The following is a 24,332-nucleotide window of genomic DNA, read 5'->3' on the forward strand; positions in this document are numbered from 1 at the left end:
CAACAGATGTCTTTGAAATATGTACTTAAATATCCATCCCCCCAAAAAAAATTCTCACATATCTAAGCTCAGAGCTCCTCCTTCCTACCCTAATTTACAATAGAACCATGAGAGATAAAAGATACATGTGTGTGTGTGTGTATGTATATATAAACATTGATTTTAAATTAATTAATGCAGTGAGCATCTTCATTTGAAGGTATTTGGTTCTTTCTGCTCAGCCCCACATCCATCATGTCCCTTCATGCCTCTTATCTAAATGGCTTTCCGAACATAATCATTCATATCACTCAAATTTTAAAAGTATTTCAGTGATTAAGGTAATATATCTTTTCTGTTCTTCAGAGTGGCCATTATTATTCAGTCTTTAGAAGCAGGTTGGTTCTCCTTAAATTAACCCAACTAAATTACCTAATGATGATCACTAATTGATACCCTACAAAGCAACAGTATTGCCAATCTTAAAACTGGTGTGTGTTGTGTGTGTTTAGTCACTCAGTCGTGTCTGACTCTTTGCGACCCCATGGACTGTAGCCCGTCAGGCTCCTCTGTCCATGAGGATTCTCCAGGCAAGAACACTGGAGTGGGTTGCCATGCCCTCCTCCAGGGGATCTTCTGACCCAGGGATCGAACCCAGGTTTCCCACATTGCGGGTGGATTCTTTACCATCTGAGCCACCAGGGAAGCCCCGTGGACTGAAGTGAAATAATTTTGCTAATATTGAACAGAAGGGAAGAATCCCCAAGTCATTTATTTCCTCATTCCTTATTAATGTAACAATATTAAAGAATCTATCTTTTGGTAGAAACAACTTAAAATGGGAATCTTGCATGTTAAAATTTTCCCTTCAAGCAATGCTCTTATCTTTCTTGCAAAAGTGGTGGGGGATGATTTGTCTGTTACAAAGTCGACAGAATATTTGGAATTCCTCCCTGATTTACAGCTCCTGCATTAACCAGGTAGCAGCAGCTTATCTCTTGTGTGCAGAGCATGAAAATCTACTGTTCCTCTGCATATTTAATTTAAACCATCAGAAGATGCAGCCACTGGATTCTTCTTAGTTGGCCCACATGTCTTTTAGAATGCATCATAAATGTTATGTAAAGTGTCATCCTTACAATTGGGAAGTATTTACATTTCGAAACTTTGAAGGACATGGGAGCCCATTTATTAAAGTGTACTAAGCAGGAAAAAAAATACTTATTTTTAGAAGTCTCATGTAATATTTTATTCACCCTCAAATCATACCACTCTGTCCATTTTTTTTCTGAAGACTTTATGTATTGAGGTGGTCTTTCTTCTGCCAGCAGGAAAGACAGAGCTTAGTTGAGTTGGTCCAGTCAAAGATGCCATGAGAGCATCTGTCTCTTGTCATTTTTTGGCGTGGATAACCTGTTCCATTGGCAAGCCACCTTTTCACATGTTATCACTCTTTAGTGCCATTTTTACAATAACAACTACCATATTATCTCATATAGAATTCCTTTTATTCTCCCTCTGGTTTTTACTATTCATTTTAAGGACATTTTCCTGCCTTAAGTCAGGAAATATTTAAAGAAACTATTCCCACTTGATTTGCATTATTAAAAGCTAAAAGAAATTTTACATACTATGATAAAAAATGATACAACCTATTTTATGCAGTAAGAAGTCTGAGGTAGTTTATTTTATAAACATCATATATATTGGAAAGGAACTGGCTACTCTGCCAGAAATAAGCACTTATCCAGTCAATTTCTGTTCATTCAACAGCTACCCATCCTTCAAGATCAACTCAAATGCCTCCTCCATGAAGCCCTCTTACTCTTTTTTTTTAATCTTTATTTTTTAAGTCCTTTTTTTTTTTTTAACTTAAACATCCTATTTTATATTGGAGTATAGCCAATTAACAATGTTGTGATAATTTCAGGTGAACAGCAAAGTGTCTCAGCCATACACAGCCATGTATCCATTCTCCCCTAAACTCCCCTCCCATCCAGGCTGCCACATCACATTGAGCAGAGTTCCCTGTGCTATATAGTAGGTCCTTGTTGGTTATCCATTTTAAATACAGCAGTGTGTACATGTCCATCCCAAACTCCCTAACTATCTCTTCCCCCTATTCTTCCCCCTGCTGCTGCTGTTAAGTCGCTTCAGTTGTGTCTGACTCTGTGCAACCTAATAGACGGCAGCCCACCAGGCTCCCCAGTCCCTGGGATTCTCCAGGCAAGAACACTGGAGTGGGTTGCCATTTCCTTCTCCAATGCATGAAACTGAAAAGTGAAAGTGAAGTCACTCAGTCGTGTCTGACTCTTAGCAACCCCATGGACTGCAGCCTACCAGGCTCCTCTGTCCATGGGATTTTCCAGGCAAGAGTACTGGAGTGGGTCGCCATTGCCTTCTCCGATTCTTCCCCCTAGCTACCATAAATTCGTTCTGAGTCTCTTTTCTGTTCTGTAAATAAGTTCCTGAAGTCCTACTTTTAATTCTTGAAGTATAATGCTAATATCACTCAGCATTTTTCCGAACCACTCTGCCCTGTGGGTTCTTGTTAGCTGTTTTGATGCAGGGTGGTGTAGTGAAGTAAGTCCTGGTAAAGGTGTTAGGGTATCAGAATTCTAGTTTCAGCTCTGGTAACATCTATCTGGGTGACTTCTACCAAAGTTTATAACCTCTGTGGAGTCTATTTTAAAAATGCCAGAAGACTGATTAGGAAATTGAGCCTGAGGGAAGTCCTGTAGCACCCAAGGTCACTGAGCTAGAAAATGGAAACTTGTACTCCAAAGCAAGACCTTTTTGACTCTGAAAACCACACTTTTTCTGTTTATGCTAACTCAAAAACTGGAAGAATTTGGATGAGCATTGTTCTATAATGCTCCAGGGATTAAAACTAAAACCAGTAAGTAGAATTTGTTGAATCTGGTAACATGTATTTTTAATTTCCAAGAACAAGATATAGTATGTTGCATTTCTCAGATGTATTTGACCATGGGACTGCTCTTTCTCGGAATATCTTCTGAGATGCCCTGTGGGAATGCTGGGTTAAGGCACTGGATTCCAAAACACAGACCCCCAAAGGTCACTGTCCTAAATGGTTACAGAAAAAACAAAAGATATATATATATATCACTCTTTAAAAAGACCTTTGCATGAACAAGTTTCCTCAGTTAACAGATTTTTGAAGATATAAAACTCACCAAGTCTGAAGTCATCTAGCTGTGTGATCCTGGACACTAGCTGAGAAGTGCTACTGTGGCTGTGGTGTCCACAGTAGGAAGGTGTGTAAGGGTCAGAAAAAGCATCAGGGGAAGGTCACAGGGCAGTTCAGGAAGGGCATGAAAGGTCAGCACAAGTTGACAAGTTCCTAATGCAAAGGAGAGTTTCTTGGGGGTTAAACAGTGCTAACTAGTCCCTTTACCCAACCTCAGATTTGTGTTTTAATTTCCCTTTGTATTAGTTTTCTTCTGTTGCATAACAAATTACCACACATTTATCAGAAAAAAACAACACCCATTTATTGCCCAACATTTTTTGTAAGGCAGAAGTCTAGGCGTGGCCTAACTGGTTTCTCTGATCAGGATCTCACAAGGCTGAGGTCAAGGTGGTGGTGGGAGCATATTCTCATCTAGAACTCAGAGGGTTTTTTCTAAGTTTATTAGGGTTGTTGACAAATTCAGGTCCTTTGGGCTATAGGACTGAAGTCCCCCTTTTCTTGCTGGCTGCTAGACAAGGTTCACTCACAGCTCCTAGGGAACACTCTTAGTTCCTAGCCACATATCCCCAGGCCCAGCTCCCAACCATAGGCAGTTCACAGCATGGCTGTTTGCTTTCTTCCAAGACACCAGGAGAGATACTTGCAGATAAGAGCTGTATCTTTTCTCTCTTAAGGGCTACTTGATTAGGTCAGGTCCACTCAGCAAAATCTCTTAGTCAATTCATAATCAATTGATTAGGGACATTAGTCATATCTGAAGAATTCCTGTTGCCTTGTAATCCATCATAATCATGGGAGTGATTCAAAATACTCTTCAGGCCTTAAAATTCTGTTAGTCCATATAAAACTTTCAGCAACCAATTCAACGTGATGGATAGATGTGTAATTTCACATTGGATATGATGAACTAACTGCCATGATGCACTGAAATAACCAATCCTCACTGGACAGCTCTAAGTCAGAAGAGTGGGCATTCCAGCAAGCCGGGAGCTCTCCAGCCTGGACCACTCCACGAGCTAATGCACATCTCATCACTGACTCATGGCTGCCTCCTATTTTACCAAAGCAATTTCATTCTGAAACAAGACCAAAATATTTACTATAGAATCACATGTTAGGATTGGGAGAAACACAAACTTGAAAATGATCAACATACAATCAGTTCCCCTTTGTAGCTTTCCTGACATGTGGCTTCCCAGCCAACTCCTTTGATCAGCCCACTCTCTGATCAGTTCTGACTCTCAGAAGGTCTGCTTACAATGAACTGAAATCTGTCACTGGGTACCTTATTCCAACTGATTCTAGATTTTTTTTTTTTTTTTTTACATTGAGAATATTTTTAAAAATCTAATTCTGCTCTCAGCTGAGACCTCCTTGGATATAGGAAGCTGAAGGTTGTGACTCCCCTGAGTGGAAGAGGCTGCTGTAAATCTCCAGTCTACGATTTATTAAGCTACTAGAGACGTTATTTACTATGTTAGGAGAGAGAGAGCTTGTCCATGTATTTTATAGACTCCATCACAATGAGCAAGCATTTTTTGCATGTGTGTTAATACAACTTTTCTCAAAAAAAGAGTGTTGATCAGTAATGCTGCTACTTAGCTCTGATCGTTTTCTTTGTTTTGTTTATAGAGTGAAAGAGAGACCATCACTTTCTTTGCACAAGAGGATAGCACTTTTCCTGCACAGACTGGCCCCAAAGCCTTCAAAATCCCCTACTCCATCAGACAGCGGATTTGTGCTACGTTTGACACCCCCAATGCCAAAGGCAAGGACTGGCAGATGTTAGCACAGAAAAACAGCATCAACAGGTAACTGGGGGCAACTGCTGAAAGAGGATTTTACTAAATGAACTTGAAAAATAGAATGGGTTGGGTATATCCACGTAGTTTCCAGGCCCTGATATCTGTATGGATTCCTCTGGCCATATTTCATGTGATGTCTGGCCAAGGTAGTGGGAGAAGAGCAAAAATATGATGAGTGTGTGTGACCTTTCCCGCCACCACACTCCACCTTTGGGGATGTCATGAGAAAGTCCTACTTTGGTCCTGATCCCAACTACAACTTTGCTAACTGGGCCGCCATAATGGGGGTTTAGACTGTGTCATCTTGGTACTGGTGAGGGATCTCAGAGTCTTGAAAAGAAACCGAGAAGCAAGTTTCTCACACCTCCTCTCCCTGCTAGGGTAACCTTAAGCATTATTTAATCCCTAATAAGAATATGCTCAGGCTTCACTGGAGGCTCATTGGTAAAGAATCTGCCTGCCAATGCAGGAGACCTGAGTTCAATCCCTGGGGTCAGGAAGATCCCCTGGAGAAGGAAATAGCAATCCACTCCAGTATTCTTGTCTGGGAAATCCCATGGACAGAAGAGCCTAGCAGGCTGCGTCCATGGGTTGCAAGAGAGTCAGGCATGACTTAGCAACTAAGCAATAACAAAGGATATGCTCAGCCTGAAGAGCTGGGTGCCTGAATATAAAAAAGGAAGTTTGAGATGATACTTCCCAGGTCTGAAGGCAGAGGGTTTTAAAATAAGCAAAAGATTACGTAGGCCCCACCTGTGAGTCTGCTGCTTAAACCAGCCATTATTCGTTACTGTGCTAATGTTGTGCTTGAGTTGAAAGTAGACTAGAGAGATTCATTAATGGACTGTCTTACTTTGAGGAGAAAAAGCAGCGGTGAGTCTATTAGAGCAACTCTGATGAGGAGGCAGCTTTGGGCTCAGCGTGAGGAATGGTAGGGAAAAGGCATGGACGAATTGCATATCCTGTCGCCTTAGCCACGTCGCACGCCCTGGAATGAAAAGAGAACAAGTTTTTTCAGCGCCATTTGCTTTCTCTTCCCTTTGTGTCCCTCCCCCACTCCACTTTGGAGACAAAGCCTTGTTTTTCTTACTGTTTGGCTTACTCTCTCATTTCCATTTTTTGTTCTTTGTTTTTACAGACATCTTACCTCCCTCTCTCTTCTCTGAAAGGCAGGTAGATGTCTGCCAAGAAAGGATAGAGGGCCATTCCCTGTTTCAAAGGGATCCAGAATCCAAGAATGAAGGGGCCAACTAGAGAGCAGTCAGAGAGGAAAATCAAGAGAAAACAGAACTGACAGAGACAGGCCCAAAAAGAACACATTCTTGAAAAGGCAGATATTGAAAATGAGAGAATACAAAAATGTATGCATGTGCAGGAGAAAAAAAAATTAGGTTGAATTTTTCCCAGCAACTTTGATAAAGGATGAGAGGTGTCATGTATAACTCATGAACACCATGACTATGACAGTTTCACTTTCTGATCAACGCGGAGACAAGAATGAAAAACTTACCCAGAGAATAGAACGTGGTCTAAAAAAAAAAGAAATGAACTTTGGGCAGGGACTCAAAAGCTCTGTACAGCAGTCCTGGTTCTACAGCTAATGTGTCTGCCCCCCACACATCACTAACCACCCCTATAATACTTTCTCTACAGATGCAATTCATAGAATTCAAACTACATTAACTCTCTAATCCATTCTGGCAGTAAGAGTTTATGATTTTTAATTTACCATTTACAAGAAAATAATTGCCACAAAATATCTACATGCCCATGGATGCTGTCATTAATTTGCTAAATGAGCATGTGCATGTCCCTGCCTTGTTCATTTTTTTCTCCACTTAAGAGTAAACACATGAGAACTACAAGGACTGACTCCAAAGTCATCAATTTCAGACCTTGTACAGCAGCGAAAATGCATCTCAAACTGGGAGACTAACGTGGACATCCTTTTGTGTCTGGGCTATAATGAGCAGTAACAGCTACACAGGGGCACACTGTCCCCTCCAATGTCAGGGTCAAAACACAAGAACAGTTGATGTGCCTGTTTGTTTTTGTTTGCTTCTGTCTCTCCTTGAAAACCCTTTCTCTAGGAAAGCCTAAATGTCCTTAACATCCAAAATTCAAACAATCTACTCTGGAAAGTTTCTAACAGAGTTTCAAGAAAATCTCCATTTTCAGTCAGTTTTAGTAAGTGTTAGTCACTCAGTCATGTCCAACTCTTTGCAACCCCACAGACCATATAACACACCAGGCTCCTGTCTCAATGGAATTCTTTAGGCAGGAATACTGAAGTGGGTTGCCATTTCCTTCTCCAGGGGATCTTCCCTACCCAGGGATCAAAATCAGGTCTCCTGTATTGCGGGTGGATTCTTTACCACCATCTGAGCCTCCAGGGAAGTCTGAATATATATATATGTAAGTGTGTGTGTGTGTATATCTATTTATCTATATGTGTGTGTGTGTGTGTATGTATATATGTGTATGTGTGTATTTATACACACATATATGCACACATGTATATACGCATGTATACACACACAAACACACATATATATCTTCTCCAACATGGGAAGTAATGTGACAGAGGTGAAGGATATTTTCAGGTGTCATTGGTTAAAACTTCTTGTTGCATAATCTGAAATCACTGATCTCACTCTCTTCAGTTCAGTTCAGTTCGGTCACTAAGTCGTGTCTGACTCTTTGCAACCCCATGAATCGCAGCACGCCAGGCCTCCCTGTCCATCACCAACTCCCGGAGTTCACCCAGACTCATGTCCATCGAGTCAGTGATGCCATCCAGCCATCTCATCCTCTGTCGTCCCCTTCTCCTCCTGCCCCCAATCCCTCCCAGCATCAGAGTCTTTTCCAATGAGTCAACTCTTCGCATGAGGTGGCCAAAGTACTGGAGTTTCAGCTTCAGCTCATTCTCTCCAAAGAAATCCCAGGGCTGATCTCCTTCAGAATGGACTGGTTGGATCTCCTTGCAGTCCAAGGGACTCTCAAGAGTCTTTTCCAACACCACAGTTCAAAAGCATCAATTCTTTGGCGCTCAGCCTTATTCACAGTCCAACTCTCACATCCATACATGACCACAGGAAAAACCATAGCCTTGACTAGACAGACCTTTGTTGGCAAAGTAATGTCTCTGCTTTTGAATATGCTATCTAGGTTGGTCATAACCTTCCTTCCAAGGAGTAAGTGTCTTTTAATTTCATGGCTGCAGTCACCATCTGCAGTGATTTTGGGACCCCAAAAAATAAACTCTGACACTGTTTCCCCATCTATTTCCCATGAAGTGATGGGACCAGATGCCATGATCTTCGTTTTCTGAATGTTGAGCTTTAAGCCAACTTTTTCACTCTCCACTTTCACTTTCATCAAGAGGCTTTTTAGTTCCTCTTCACTTTCTGCCATAAGGGTGGTGTCATCTGCATATCTGAGGTTATTGATATTTCTCCCGGCAATCTTGATTCCAGCTTGTGTTTCTTCCAGTCCAGCGTTTCTCATGATGTACTCTGCATATAAGTTAAATAAGCAGGGTGATAATATACAACCTTGACGTACTCCTTTTCCTATTTGGAACCAGTCTGTTGTTCCATGTCCAGTTCTAACTGTTGCTTCCTGACCTACACTCTCTTAGGGTTACAAATAATAGAGTCCTTATTACATTACATAATCATCAGTTGCTAGTGTGATCATTAATGTGTGTTAAAACACAGAAATCTGACATTGTCAACAAGCCAATATCATTGGGTAAGAAAGCTGTTCTGTAGCTTGAGATTTCATCAACCCTGGTGTCATGAAAGGTCATCACAGAGTCACTCTTCGATTAGGGAATTCACCTACCTCTGCCTTGTGACAGCATCTTTACCTGACTCTCCCCTTCCTTTCAATTTCCAAAAATGAAAAGCTAGTACAGGAACAGCCCTCAAACCGTAAAGGAAACATTTCAAACGGAGTGGAGAGAAACAGTGGCTGTTACCATGTTGCCAGTGAAAACATTCTCCTCCTTTTGGTAAATGCAAATGTCACTGATGATAATTTGCCTTTTTGTCAAACAAGTGTCTACTTAGATCTGAATAGGAAAGAAGATACATGAACTAGTAAGTTAAAGGCTTAGACTGTGAAACATGTTGGGGGGTTGCAGGGGGCGTGCTGTAAGACAGCAACACAGGTGGCCTTGCAACTTGCCTGGCATATGGATCACGATAAATAAGCCACACAGCCCAGCAAAGAATGTCATAGTTAACAGCTGCAATTACAGATTCTGTGAGCAAACTATTACTCAGAGTCCATACTTATTGCATTTTCAGAGCTGAGATTGCACTTTTATTCTACAAATCCAGCTGCAAAAATTCTTCACTTAAATGCTCTTGGCCACAGCTGATTGGTAGGTGGGTGGGACTAATAAAGAATTGATCACATAGGAGTAGAGGGGAGGGACCTTTGCTGAGAACTAAACTAAGTAATATCAGAAACTAACTGCTTCAGCTAGAAGTACTCACCCATATTTAAATTTCCATAGCATTTTGTATTTTTATGATACTTTTTAAAATTACAGTTAGATATACCTAGATAGTACTATCTACTTCTGGGAAAATCAAGAAATTTGCCCTGAATGAATGACACGAACTTTTTCTTTGGATAGTATGCTGTGCTGTGCTTAGTCGTTTAGTCATGTCCTACTCTTTGCAACCCCATGGACTGTAACCCACCAGGCTCCTCTGTCCGTGAGGATTTTCCAGGCAAGAATACTGGAGTGGGTTGCCATGCCTTTCTCCAGGGGATTTTCCCAACCCAGGAATTGAACCAGGGTCTCCTGCATTGTAGGCAGGTTCTTTACCAGCTGAGCTACCAGGGAAACCTTAGGATAGTATACTTGACCGTAAAATCTTGCCTAATAGAATTGATATGAATAAGCATCAAAGGATTTTGAAAGTTGGTCTCAAAAGAGAATTTGGCTATTATTATGGAAGATTCCTGTCTTTCCCCTCAGTACCTGAAATTCTACTATTAGGTCATTCTTCTTTAAGACTTCATGATGATCATATTCCAGAAATCCTTGTGAAAACACAGCAGCTTGACCAAGTTGCTATGGGAACAGATGCTGGATAAAGTGCGTGAGATACAAAAGGGTGAGGAGAAGGGAAGTGGCCAGAATGGAAGAAAGGATTCCAAGATGAAATGGAGTAGATAAATTACTTTATTAATACTTTCTCATAATAGTATCCTTCTTTGAAGTACTGCTGGAGAAACATATTGCTCATCAGTCAGCTGTGTGTTCAATTGTACTTTGGATGTTAATGTTTTTAGATGATGGTGTAGAAACTGCAAGCAAATGACATTTCTCAAGCCTCGTGGCTGATCAGAAGTGCTATGATAACTTGTTTTTCCACCAGATCTTTTAACAGGACCTCTAATGAGAAGCAGAATCTTCTCACGTTGAGGTCACATCCTTCTATTCCCTCTGCCCACCCTGTTAATTGGATGCACAGGAGCAATGAAATGGCCAGAGGGCAGTCGGGAAGGACAGAGGAATGTCACAAGACAGCTTATTAATCTATCTCTGAATAACTTGAGAATTCACTAAAAGTGGAACAGGCCCAGTGCCAGCTTTCTTTGGGGTTAGTAAAGGAAGGAGGAGGAGAAAAGAAAAAGTGATTACAAAATATATACAGAATGCCTGCTTCACAGCAGACTACCAAGTATGGTCACTCAAGGACCCGTGAGACTTTATTTTCACTCTTGTGTTGGGGGATTTGCTAGGATTCCACCAAATGGAACTGTCTGGGTTTTGCAGGCTAGCGGTTAGAAAACACATCCTTAACCCTTAAATGATCAAGACAGTGCGAGGCTGCCATTTCAAAAAAAAAAAAGCAATCCTCATAACTCTAAGGAGAATTAATACATGGGGAGATAGCATTCATGACACAGGTCCTCGGAGGCAAAATATGATAAACCTCAAATCACATTTTCTGGTTCTGGCCCAGTAGACTTTTGCCGAGTCTGACTTTGAAGAGCCTTCAGTGCGAAGCCAGAGAGACCCAACACAGCCAAGTGGTGGGTGTTCAGGCTTCGTTCCAGTTAAGGCAATGATTCATGAAACTCCCTACTAATAGGAATCTGAAAACAGCCTGGGGCCAGTTTAGCCATGAACAAACCATATATACAGTTTGTAGAAAGAAAGAAAGTGAAGTTGCTCAGTTGTGTCCGACTCTTTGGGACCCCATCGACTGTAGCCTTTCAGGCTCTTCGGTCCATGGGATTTTCCAGGCAAGAGCGCTGGAGTGGATTCCCATTTCCTTCTCCAGGGGATCTTCCCAACCCAGGAATCGAACCCTGGTCTCCCGCATTGCAGGCAGACGCTTTAGCGTCTGAGCCACTAGGGAAGCCCATACAGTTTGTAAGCGGCAGGTTTTTCTGCTAAAGGCAATATGCGAGAGAAGCTGTTTCTGCCCCTCCCAGAGAACCAACAGAGAAGGCAATGGCACCCACTCCAGATTTTTCAGCGTGGAAAATCCCATGGACGGAGGAGCCTGATAGGCTGCAGTCCATGGGGTCGCTAAGAGTCGGACGCGACTGAGTGGCTTTCACTTTTCACTTTCATTCATTGGAGAAGGAAATGGCAACCCACTCCAGTGTTCTTGCCTGGAGGATCCCAGGGACGGGGGAGCCTGGTGGGCTGCCTTCTATGGGGTCGCACAGAGTCGGACATGACTGAAGCGATTTAGCAGGAGCAGCAGAGAACCAAAGTTGTGCTCCCACTCTAAGCTGCAGGAGTGGTGACAGGGGCATTGTATTCCTTTCATGCAAGGGATGAGTTTGCACTGGTCTTTGACGGACTAAGTTTCCCTTCTTTCTTTAGTCGCTAAGTCATGTCTGACTCTCTTGTAACCCCAGGGACTATGGCCCACCAGGCTCCCCTGTTCATGGGACCTTCCAGGCAATAATACTGGAGTGGGTTCCCATTCCCTTCTCCAGTGGATCTTCCTGACCCAGGGATTGAACCCACGTCTCCTGCATTGGCAGGTGGGTTCTGTACCACTGAGCCACCAGGGAAGCCCTACCCTTAAGTTAATGTAATTTTCAAAAAAGATGGACATGCCCAAGCCCCTTTATAGTGGAAATAAATCTCTTTGTGGGTTCATCTCAAGCAGTAGTACAAATGCTGACAAAGTCAGAATCCCTGGATTTGACTGTCTTCATAATTGGAGAAAATGAAATTATGGGGAGGATTTTCCTAATTCATTAAAGAATCCTTTAATAAAGTACGTAACTATTTCTTTTCAGTATGTGTGAAGATTTAAACACATTGAGTATTTTTCAAACGGAAAAGTATCAATATTTCTCCCTTTCCCCCTTCAGGATTAGTACCGTGGTCTTTTATCTTGGAACAAATAGTGGTCTTTCTCCTCTACCCTCAGGATTCTTGAAAATATCTCAATGTTATGGAAGAGAAACTTTAAATGAGACATATTTTTCCACGCTATATCCCCATTCAAAGAAATTTGAGATTTGCTTTTGCAGTTTTCACTGCCATTCATTGCCAAATATGAGAAATTGTCAGAGGCTTATAATGAATGAAACTGGAGAGCTGAAAACAGAGTCTACAACTGGCTTTATTCCTTTTGGCAGCTCACTGGGGGTCCTGAAGGCTCCAAGGCTTAAATCCATTTTCTAAAGAAGGAAGAATCCTTGCTAGTCCCTTTCAGGAGCCAGATAATGGAATAAGCAAAAGGAAGAACTATTAATATTAATGTTATTGCCAAATTAATTGGCCCAAAATAATTAATGCGCCACCCTTAGGGCACAACAGAGTAGAACTCAGCATGTTTTCAGTTGCCTTTATGTTTTCCTCTTGGGTTCCCCATACCAGCTTCCTTTCATGTGAAGGCACAGGGTGGAGGGGGACAGTGGGAAGCAGGGAGAGGCAGAGGTGACATAATGATGAGCATCTTTTGCTTATTCTATAGGAAGTGAATCAGACTTGATTTATCCTAAAAGCAGCTCTGCTGTTTGAGTGGCCAGTGAGGATGAAGTTTGGGGATGAAAGCTTGATGAACTGACCAAATGCTTATGCTGTGTCCAATTACTGTTATTCAGTATAAATGGTTTTTCTCTTCTATTTGCATTTAAAGAACCATATGGAGGGCTGGTTTTGGTCACATAAGAGGTTTTCATTAAATGAGACAATTAGGATGATAGCAGGGATATTAATATTTTTTTTCGTTATGACTATGTTTCAATTCCCTGTTTGGTACTATACCGTAGGATTATGCACCATTCTTGTAATGATGTCTCCCAATTTATTATAGGCAGCTTAACTTAGTTTTCACTTTGTATGTTGCCAAACTGCTCAGATGATATTTTTTAGAAAACGTTGACAAAGGTATAAATGGCAATGGTTTATAGAATATAAACAAATTTGTTGCCTCAGTGTTACAGGTGCGAGTGGTTCCCTGCTACTTGGAAGTGTTGAATGACACCCTAAATTCTGCATCAAAGTATTACATGTGCCTGCGATGAGGCATCTTCTGTGCGAAAAGATGTGAAGCTGCAGCTCACATGTGGTCCCCTGCTAGATTCATTCATTCTCACAATTAGTTACAAAGAAGAGCTTACAGCTTTCAAATAGGCATATCAGCCCCCTGGTAGCAAGGCTCTGAGTCGCTAAAATAGAGGCTTTGTTATCTGAAATTCAGAATGAAAGGCAGTCCCTCATAGGTCACACATAGTCAGATAGAACTAAGATGCTAAGACAGGCGGACTCCAGCTTTAAGCACACGTGCCCTGGGTAGCTCTTTCTGCCTGTATGTCCCCAGGGCTCACACACAGCCTCAGACCTGCGCCTCCTCCATTACTGTTATCTGATCTTTCTGCTAACTGACTGAGGATTTAGATGTTACTATTCCCTAAGATGTTTGTATTTGAATACTTCTTTCAAGTACTAAAGAAAGGGTGGTATCTTTCGATTCACACCAGACACCTAGACACTTTTCCTTTTCATAAAATGAGCCCTGGGTTGCAACAGTAAATGGCAGAATTTTATCATTAAGTCCTCAATTCTCTCCTCCTCTCTGTACCCAAAAATGGGAAGAGAAGGCACAGTAACTATTTCCAAAAATTCTCAAATCTAACCTAATTTCCAACTAATATGGTCATTAGTTTGAGGCTGTATTTTGAAAACTGAGATTGTATATTAAAATTTGGTGGTTGACCCATATACACCATTATAAGTTGGCCTGTGTCTAAGTGGTGAAATTGCTAAAGATTTATGTTCTCAATTCTGCTCTGGCTTCCACATAAAGAATGGAATTTCAATCGGAGATGAGGGACAACAGGGTAAGGAAGACTCAGGAAGATGAAATTAATCATAGTAATAAAACATCTCCTCAGAAGCTCAGGCGAATAGAAGGCTTGTAGGGGCAACAAATGGCACCCGACTCCAGTACTTTTACCTGGAAAATCCCATGGACGGAGGAGCCTGGGGGGCTGCAGTCCATGGGGTCGATGAGGGTCGGACACGACTGAGCGACTTCACTTTCACTTTTCACTTTCACGCATTGGAGAAGGAAATGGCAGCCCACTCCAGTGTTCTTGCCTGGAGAATCCCAGGGACGGGGGAGCCTGGTGGGCTGCCGTCTATGGGGTCGCACAGAGTTGGACACGACTGAAGCGACTTAGCAGCAGCAGCAGGGGCAACAAAACAAAATTAAATAAACTATTACTATTTAATGAAGGTACATGGATAAATCTATCTAGGTGTCTTAGCATGTACTTTTTACAGTTTATCTGGCTTCTTTCAGTGAGAGTTCCAAAGGAAAAGATGAGGCCATTGAGTCTACAGGATTTAGGACAAATTAATTGAAGACACAGGGTAATTCTAAAGTAAATTCCTAAGATTTAGAGTTGATAATCTTATCTATACAGTATGCAGGGCTTTCCTGATAGCTCACTTGGTAAAGAATCCCCTTGCAATGCAGGAGACCCTGGATTCCTGGATCAGGAAGATCCACTCAGAAGGGATAGGCTACCCAATCTAGTTGGAGAAGGCAATGGCACCCCACTCCAGTACTCTTGCCTGGAAAATCCCATGGATGGAGGAGCCTGGTAGGCTGCAGTCCATGGGGTCGCTAAGAGTCGGACACGACTCAGCGACTTCACTTTCACTTTTCACTTTCATGCACTGGAGAAGGAAATGACAACCCAATCTAGTATTCTTGGGCTTCCCTTGTGGCTCAGCTGGTAAAGAATCTGCCTGCAATGCAGGGGACCTGGGTTGGAAAGATCCCCAGGAGAAGGGAAAGGCTGCCCACTCCAGTATTGTGGTCTGGAGAATTCCATGGACTATATAAGTCCATGGGGTCGCAAAGAGTCAGACACGACTGAACAACTTTCACTTTCACACAATATGCAGCATCTTTATGACACCACAAAAAAATAAATATTATTTTTCAGAATTACCTTAGTCAATCAGAATTTGAAAAGCCTATGACAAGAGGTTCAGTGCATAAAAAAGTAACAATTTGAAGCACCTAAGACCAGCATAATAAACATTGACTTCTTTAAACATTTTTCAAAGAGAAAGGAAAAAATTGTTTTGTTTGGAGTCATCCACCTGAATTTCAAGATGTCTGTTTTTTCCAAATGTTCCTTTTTCATTTCCAAAAAAAGGAAAACAAAGACACTCAGGAAATCAACTATTGCCGTGAATTCTATTTTCTAGTATTAGCAGCATTTCCTGAATCATGTGTGCATTTATCTGCTGGTGTTCAAATGTACCAGCATTATTATAAAGAGAAATGGGTCACACAGATTGGAATCAAAATAATTTCAAAAGGGAAGTAGGAAGATAACCAAATGGATATATGGTATACCCATTTTCAAAAAAAAAATCATAATACATTTATACACATGTAAGTGGTAAAATGGGGTTTCCCTAGTGGCTCAGATGGTAAAGAATTTGCCTGCAATGCAGGAGAACTGAGTTCCATCCCTGGGTCGGGAGTATCCCCTGGAGAAGGAAATGGCAACCCACTCCAGTATTTTTGCCTGGGAAATCCCATAGACAGAGGAGCCTGGTGGACTATGGTTCACGGGGTCACGAAGAGTTGGACACAACTGAGCAACAAACACTTAAGCAGTGAAATAATCCAGCTATCTTTGAGAAATAGTCTGTATGTCCCCAATCTTTTTTGGCACCAGAGACCAGTTTCATGGAAGACCATTTTTCCGTGGATTGGGGACAGGGGGCAGGGGATGGTTTCAGGGAGATTCAAGGGCATTACATTTATTGTGCACTTTATTTCTATTATTGCATCAGTTCCATCTCAGATCATTGGGCAGCAAATCTCAGAGGTTAGGGCCTCCTGGCCTATAGCAGTAGCACTCTAGGGTCTTTTGTCTATTAATTATCCTGAGGTAGACAGGTAAGTAGAGTTTAATAGGATGTCTGTTTATCCCAAAGCTGACTGAATCATTTTTAATAAGGCTGATATGCTGCTACATGTATCTACTAAAATTAAGTGGAATTTGAGATTTGTGTGTATTGCCGAGTGTACTTGTATAAATTGAGAGCGTCAATCTGAAACATGCTTTGGGGAGCACATTTTACTTGCTACAATATGCTCAGAGATCCATGCCAAGGGAGAGTTCTATTTCTGCCTCTTTGATCATTTAGCTTCCTGTAGCTCTGGGTGCCTAGTCTGCACATCGGGGCATGTGCAGGACTTCTGAGAACCCAGTGCCTGACAAGACTCATCCTGCAGCTTTGCTGTTCTTCCTCCAGGCAGGTGTGCTTATAACACCTTCGCACCACAGCAGCATCTATGAATATTCTGTACGTTTTTTGGGGACAAGGATTAATCCCAACCTCCAAAACATATTTTTTATGCCTCTCCTAAAGTTTTGTTTTTACATTTCATGCCCAGATCATCTTCTCATGTCAAACGTCAAAGCTTCCCCAGCAGTTACCAAGGATAAAGATCTCAGAGTGGTTGGAACAGGACATGTAGCTCGGGGACCCCAGCAACTTCAACCCTCTAGGGCTTATTTTCAGCACCAGATGAATATTCAGTTTCATCTTCTCTCAAATGGCCGCTATATCTGCAAGTCTAGTTTGGGTTAAAAGACAACATGGGACGTGATCGGCACCATGACCTGCAGGCCAAACCTGGCCCAACACCTGCTTTTCTAGCCCCAGAGCTAGAATGGTTTCAGGAGAATATGCAAGAGTGATACGGTGTGACATGTGAAAATTATGACATTCAAATTTCAGTGTCTCTATAAGTAAAGTTTTAATTGGAACACAGTCACGCCCTTCACTTACACTTACACATTGTCAATAGCTGCTTTCCCACTGCCATGGCAAAGTTGAGTAGCTGTTGTAGAGACCAGATGTGGTCCCTACAGTTAAAAATATTTCCTCTCTGGGCCTTTAAAGAAATAGTTTGTCTAGAATAACTGGTATAGAATATACCAGTAGCTGTGGGGTTAATAGGATCACGAGGATTCCAGTGACTCCCCCAGACCTGAGTCCATTATTCATCAGTAGCAAATACAAACTATAAACCCTCAATAATATGAGAAATGTGTACTTCTTTTTGTGGTGCTTGCCAGCATTTGTTTTCCTTTGAAATGACATTGGAGAGCATACAGAATTATTTCCCCCATGTCAAAATGTGTGTCGATGGTCATTCTCATAAATTACATAAATAAAAATTATTACACAGCCCACCTAGAATCCAGTCACACCTAGTCTCTCCGTTTTTGCCTCTTTTTCAGCTATTTCTCCAGATTGTATTCTGCTTAAACACTGGGTGGGATGTGCCCGTTTATGTATAGACCTGGAGATATAGCACCTTTCCCCACAAACAGCTCCCTCCAGGTAGGAGGAAGTGGCAGAATTCAAAGCAACATTTTGAGTAAAAGGAACCAGGATCACTTCAACTACAGAAACAATATTTGCTTTGCTATTTCTATTAGTGTAGAAATAACTATACTGGATTCCAGGGCCAACTATGGGGGGGTGGCAGTGGTAGGAAGAAGGAAGGAAAGAAAAGATAAAAGGAAAAGAAAGTAGAATTATTTTTTAATCTGGGCTTCTCCCTCTCTCAAACTAAGATTAAGATGTACTGGAAAATATGTTATACCCTGATATTTGTGCTATTTGGCCATCAACTAGCTTTAAGTAGTCTCTTAAGACTTTTGCACAAAATAGAACTTTATTCACTCAGAATTACTGTGCATGCATTGCTTATAAATGATAATGTGCCCTTAAAAACTTGTCTTCTCTTCCAACTGCTCTTGGCTATAGGAGTCTACTTTGTGATTACACACTGAGTCTAATGATGGAAAGTCATACCATCTTCAAGATAGGCAAATCTTGGTTGACTTTGGGAAATCTTTTCAATTCATCAGAATTTTACCGTGACATTTCTATCCCTGCTGTAAAAGTACCTCTGAAAACCTGTGACCTTCAATGCTCTGTGTGGTCTCAGTCTTCATCAGAGCAAAGTTATCGTCCAAAAGGTTATCATTTGTTTTCACTGAAAATCTCATATCATCTGAAACAAGCTCCAAGCAATCAATTACTCAGTCGATAGATACTGAATAAATACCTGTCACAGTATTACAGTAAGTGTTGTTGCAGAATCAGAAAATGATTAGCTATGGCCCTTCCAAGTGTCTGCAATCACACTGAGAAGGCAGAGCTCACAAGCACGGAATATATACATATGCATAGAAAGTGAAAATGAAGTCGCTCGGTCGTGTCCGACTCTTTGAGACCCTATGGACTATAGCCTACCAGGCTTCTCTGTCCACGGGATTCTCCAGGCAAGAATACTGGAGTGGGTTACCATTTCCTTCTCCAGGGGATCTTCCCGACCCAGGGATCGAACCCAGGCCCCCGGCATTGGAGGCAGACGCTTTAACCTCTGAGCCACCAGGGGATTCTCCATACATATGTATATATATACATATATATATATGAATTTTACTCACATGAAAATGTAAGCAGAAGCATAAAGAGAAAAAATAATAAATCACTTTGAGCAAGGAGATGAGAATTGTCTATAAGATGTTACTAAAAAACCTGAATGAACCTTCTGGCCAACCCAGCACAATCCGGGCCTTGTAAGAGTGTAGGATCTTCAAAACAGAGGGGAAAGAGGGAAAGTGGGCATTTCCTAACAACAGAATTTACTGGATGAAGGCAAGGAGAAAAGCATTACCTCTGTCAGCATTAATGGCTCAAAGGAAAAGAGAATATGGAGGGAAAATACACATAGCCATAGCTAGGATGAGGCCAGACCAAGGCAGGCAGTGAAAGCAGGTAGATACCTGATGACTGAAGAAACAAAATACAGGAGATATTAGAGAGTTTGGGGCTATAACAAACTGGAAGGCACTTGCTTGATTCAACTGTAAAAACAATAGAGCATAAATAATGAAGCTGCTGAGTTTGTCAGAAGGAAAGAGAAGACTCAAAAATAAATGTCCTAGTGTGAGAGATTAGAAGAATAGCAGTAGTTACTGGGGTTTTTTTTTGCTTTTTTGATTCCTTTTTTAATTGGTAAAATATTTGTTATTAGAATGGGGGCCAGTGGGAGGCGTGGAGATTATACTGATTCCTGACGCACTGAGTCTGAGGAGGAAGATGGATATCTAATTGGAGCAGTCCCTCGGTCATTTAAAAAGTCTGTCACTGGTTCACATTAACTTAGAAGACAGGAGGTGCCTGCCGATTTAGACACTGTCCACTTGGAGTTGATAACTAGTCCATTTGGTATATGAGCCCAAGGAATCACAGATAAAATCTTGACAGCCCTTATGTTCACCGTGGGAGGCATAAAGAACTGTCAGATATTTTGAAAAAAAAAAAAAAATAGGAGTTATATCATCATATAAGCTAGTGGAATAGAGCTTTTTAAGAGGGTGTTCAAAAGAGAAACACACACACACAACTCAAGGAAGGTGAGGACTAAGACGACACTTATAGGATAAGAAGTTCATTGGAAACCCTCCAAAAGCACAGTTTCAGTTGAATGATCTGATACAAACTAGACCATCCCCAGGTCTACTTTAATGGGGCTCTGTAGTCCTATCAAAATAATAGCTATTACAGTTCATTTCTAATTCCCTTATAACTATCGTATGTGTTCCTTTATTTCTGTTTGTCTTGTCATTTTGTTTCTTCAACTCTGTCTAGGAATTTATCTTATTTTGCTACACAAAGTAGCCCATCTGCTGTCATTTTGAACCTGTGGGAAGCTCGTCATCAGCACGATGGTGACCTTGACTCCCTGGCCTGTGCCCTTGAAGAGATTGGGAGGACACACACAAAACTCTCGAACATTACGGATTCCCAGCTCGATGAAGCCGACTTCACCTACAGCAGGCAAAACGGACTCTAGTCCGCTCCCTCTCCTGAGAGAGTGACGGCCAGCTTTGGGACATTTGCTTTCAATGGGAAAGAAAGAGGCAGCTTTCTGCCCAGTGGCATTGGGGAGTTCAGCCTTCATTTATAATCAGTCAACATCCCTGATTGAAGACACTGAATTTGATATAGGTAAAATATATTGGTAGGGAAAGTACTAGCTCTCTTAAACATAAGACGGTTCTACAGTCTCCTCTGAATCCATACGTGGGTTCACACTTGAGGGACTGCTCAGATTTGGAGTGATAAGGTTAAAGTGAGGGCTTATCTAGTAGAAGTAACTGTGGGGAAAGATGAGCTGTAGCAAAGCTGGGAAGACAGAGATTAAATCAGTGCGTGTTTTGAAAGAGATTTTTAATGATGTGCCCCAAAGGACCGTCTGATGCTGGTACCAGACTGTCGAGAGTTTTCTAACCAACTGGCATGGGAGATGTTGGCAATCAGTGTAAACTGGTTTTAGAAGTGAGACAGGGTTGCCAACTCATTTGTAGACTTCAACGGTGTCGAGAAGGGCATTTAGAATTTCAAATCTGAGTACACCACACCAGCACCAATTCCCTATCTATCCCAGCCACTTAATAGGTCGAGAGGTAAGAGAGACCACACGCTCGTCTTGTAGCATACCTACCCCACCTTCATTTTCTCCAAGGACAAATCTATCCACATTCTTTCTTCCCCTTACACTAGGGGAGAAGTTTCAAGGAACATAGACTTTTCAGTATGGGAATTTATTTTTTCTAGCTTAACAGAACCATCTCTAATTCTCAGCTAAGCCACTCAAGTTGCAAAAGCTATTAGAACACAGCTTACACACAGATTTAGAGACAAGAGGGGTCAAATCAGATCCAAGGAAACATGAATTGCAGATGCCCCAGGCCTCAAGCTGGCATTCCAGGGTGCAGGTGCTGATTCAGTTCCCCAGCATGGTGGTTATGAAGGGATGAGGGGTTTCATGGTCCTTTACAATCCAGTTCTTGAATTTTCTAGCCTTTTGATATTGTGTTCCAACAAAATCTCTCCATAGAGGCTATAGGTCATCATCGTCTTGCCTGTTAAGAAATCAGCAAAAGATCTTTGCTCTAAATGTTATCTGACTACATAGACACGAGGAATAATTCTACCACAATGTCTCAGAAACTACACATGTTGTTCAGCGAGCCTTCACGCTCCAATAATTCAACCTCCTTCAGTATGTTTTCTTTAAGGACCATTAACATAGTACACTATGTTTTAAATGAAAGGCAACAATATTGTGGAGAATTGAAATCTACAGATAACACATGACCCCCATCTTAACACTTCACTCCATCTTTTATCCTGTTTATTTTTGACAAAATGTCCTGGTAGACTAAAGATGAATAGATTTGCTCCTGCTCATCTTTTGGTTGATGTTTTAATTAGCTGTCCAGAATCAGGACAACCAAAGTCAAGGACCTAGATTAACCCCAGGTTGAACAGCTACTTAGAGGTTGACTCAATTAGAATAAAAATAGTCAGGGAATGGGGGAGATGGGAAATACTTGGCAGTAGAGATACAGTCAATTTTTTAAACAACATAGATCCCGTGTTTAAAAAAATGAATCTCCACCTAAGTGACAAACAACCTTAAAAAAAAGTAAGTTGAATTTACAATATCCTGGGTAAGGCTTTGAAGAACTCTTTAATGTGTTGGCCATTTTCTCTAATGAATGTGTGGTACAAAGGTCCCCTGTATTTGATAGAAGGCTTTGCTACATGAAATTCAAAAGCATCTTGCTTTTCTCAGGAACCAAAGGTATATTATATAGAACAAGTCCTCTTAGAGCTTTTGAGCATATTTTCAAAATACCACCTCCATCAGGAAAACACCTTTTTGCTAGTGTACTCCAGTTGTTTATTCCTTCTAGGGAGCAAAACAGAGAAAGTGCAAAAGTGTAAATCATTCGCTACCCCGATATGATTTGAGATAGAAGTGGAAATTGATGGTCAGTCTCCCACAGTTGATTGGCATGGGTGGTATATGCAAAGAATCTGCACTGAACCGCTGAATACGAACTTAAAGAAACACAGTGTAGAGCTTATGTTATTATCCGTCTTGGATGATTTTTGTTTTAAATATCCTACCCATTTTCCCTCTTCTCTTCTAATTGGCCTTTTAATTGTTTCATCTAGTCTGTGAATCCACACAGATCTTTTTTCGATTTTTGATACATTTTTTATATTTTAAAACAGATGGAAAATGTCAATGTTTTCCCTAGAATCTATCTAGATTGTTTTAAGAATTTATTATCAATCCCTGACTGTCTAGAATTTCCTCCCTTTTCTTTTTTTTTTTTTTTTTTTGGCCTGAATTTTATAAATAAATGTGATAAAGGAAGCAAAAAAACATAATTCACCTCAAATTTCAGCCCAAAGTTCAAATCCACCTTTCAATCCATTTTGTTTCCTCTTTACATTTCTCATTTCTTCCAGGATCCCATGTAGGATTTCTACAGGTTTTCTACAGTAGGAGATTATGTGTCAGGTCAGGATTGTACAGTATTTTATAACAGAATTCCAAAGAGAACCCATGTTGTTGAGATTTCCAGACCAAGATGTGTTTGTGTGTGGCAGAAGAGTATGAAACTGCACATCAGATAGACTTAGCTGGTACTTGAACTTGTGGTTATTCACTGCAACCTAAACCCTGGTTTGATTTTAATACTTTCCTATCATCTTGCCGTTCTTGAAAGGGATTCACTCAGTCTAAGCACTTACACTCAAAGTCTTATTGTCCTAGAGCAAAATGAAACAATAAATTAAAGATGATCCTTCATACTTGGTAGGCAACTTAAAATTTTTACAGGATAGCCCACTTAATGCCAAATCTTTCAGTGCTCAAATGCATCTAAGTCTAATAGTCCAGCCTCAAACATGACTTAAAAGGAGCCACCAAAACGCTGCACTTCCCAGCTTCACCAGACTGCAGCCCCATAAAGGTAATTTACAGTTTTTAGAGCATTGCTTGTGCAGCTTTCCAGGCTTACATTAAAAATCCTTTAAGCCAAAAGGAAGCTCACTCTATGGATTTAAATGCAAACTTCATTTACCGGTGCAGGAAGTCTCATAAAACTCAGATGTACTCCCACAAAAATTTTATTGGCCTTTTTGTAAGAGATGAATAGGAATTGACAGTTCTCTTTAAAGAGCGGGAACTTCTCTTTTCTGTTATTTTTATTTCCAACTGCAGGTGTTCTCCTTTGCCACAGTCCCTGTTTATTTTCAGTTGACTTTGAGAGAAGTTATGAAGTCAAATCACTAAACAGGGTTCTCTTTGGATTAAAAGTTCTGGATGTATTGTAACAGTCTCCCTTGATAGAAATTCTCAACATCGGGATTGATAAGAGAATGTTAAAAAGAATAGAACTGGTTGAAGATGGTATTGTCCACTTTGCAAACATCTGACCAATCTACCTGTGAATTTCAAACTGTTACGCCTTTGATATGCTTTGGGTTTTCTCTTTTTGCCATCTTCCCTTCGATTTCTTAATCCCCCTGTAAAGGTGTTGAGTCAGATGTGTTAAAGGTGAAGTTCTCTCAGAGGGTCTTTGTTCCAGATCCGTGAAGGTCACAGGAACTGTGGAGGAGCTGAGAAACGGCTTTTCTGGCCCTCGGTGTGGCCCATTTCCATTAATTTTCCTCATGAAACATTGCAGAGTTCTGAATCCTTGGTAACTCCCATTGACTGGACCAGAGATGACACCCACAGCAAATGGGAGAACACCATATTGTCCTACAGAGAGTGACGCATTCAATGATCCCTTTGGTGTTAGTTGCCATAGTGCTGTAATTACAAAAATTGATGCTTTAGCCAAACGCTGAATGGCCACTGTTTCCGCCGTTTCCACTGTTTTGTCTGCATAGAACTTTCCTGAAC

General features: G+C 41.1%; 1 protein-coding gene across 3 annotated transcripts in view; it reads left to right on the forward strand.

The window, feature by feature from the left end:
* UNC5D (unc-5 netrin receptor D) overlaps positions 1-22,753 on the forward strand; it is a 644,487-nt gene extending 621,734 nt beyond the window's left edge. For all 3 annotated transcript variants that reach the window (XM_070781382.1, XM_070781384.1, XM_070781383.1), the window contains 2 exons: positions 4,826-5,004; positions 20,210-22,753. In XM_070781382.1, coding sequence (XP_070637483.1) covers positions 4,826-5,004; positions 20,210-20,414 — 384 coding nt within the window. In that variant the 3' untranslated portion in view covers positions 20,415-22,753. The remainder of the gene's footprint in view (positions 1-4,825; positions 5,005-20,209) is intronic.
* The last annotated feature ends 1,579 nt before the right edge of the window (positions 22,754-24,332 follow it).

This window comes from Bos indicus, chromosome 27 (assembly GCF_029378745.1).
Source record: "Bos indicus isolate NIAB-ARS_2022 breed Sahiwal x Tharparkar chromosome 27, NIAB-ARS_B.indTharparkar_mat_pri_1.0, whole genome shotgun sequence".
NCBI classification, from domain to species: Eukaryota; Metazoa; Chordata; class Mammalia; order Artiodactyla; family Bovidae; genus Bos; species Bos indicus.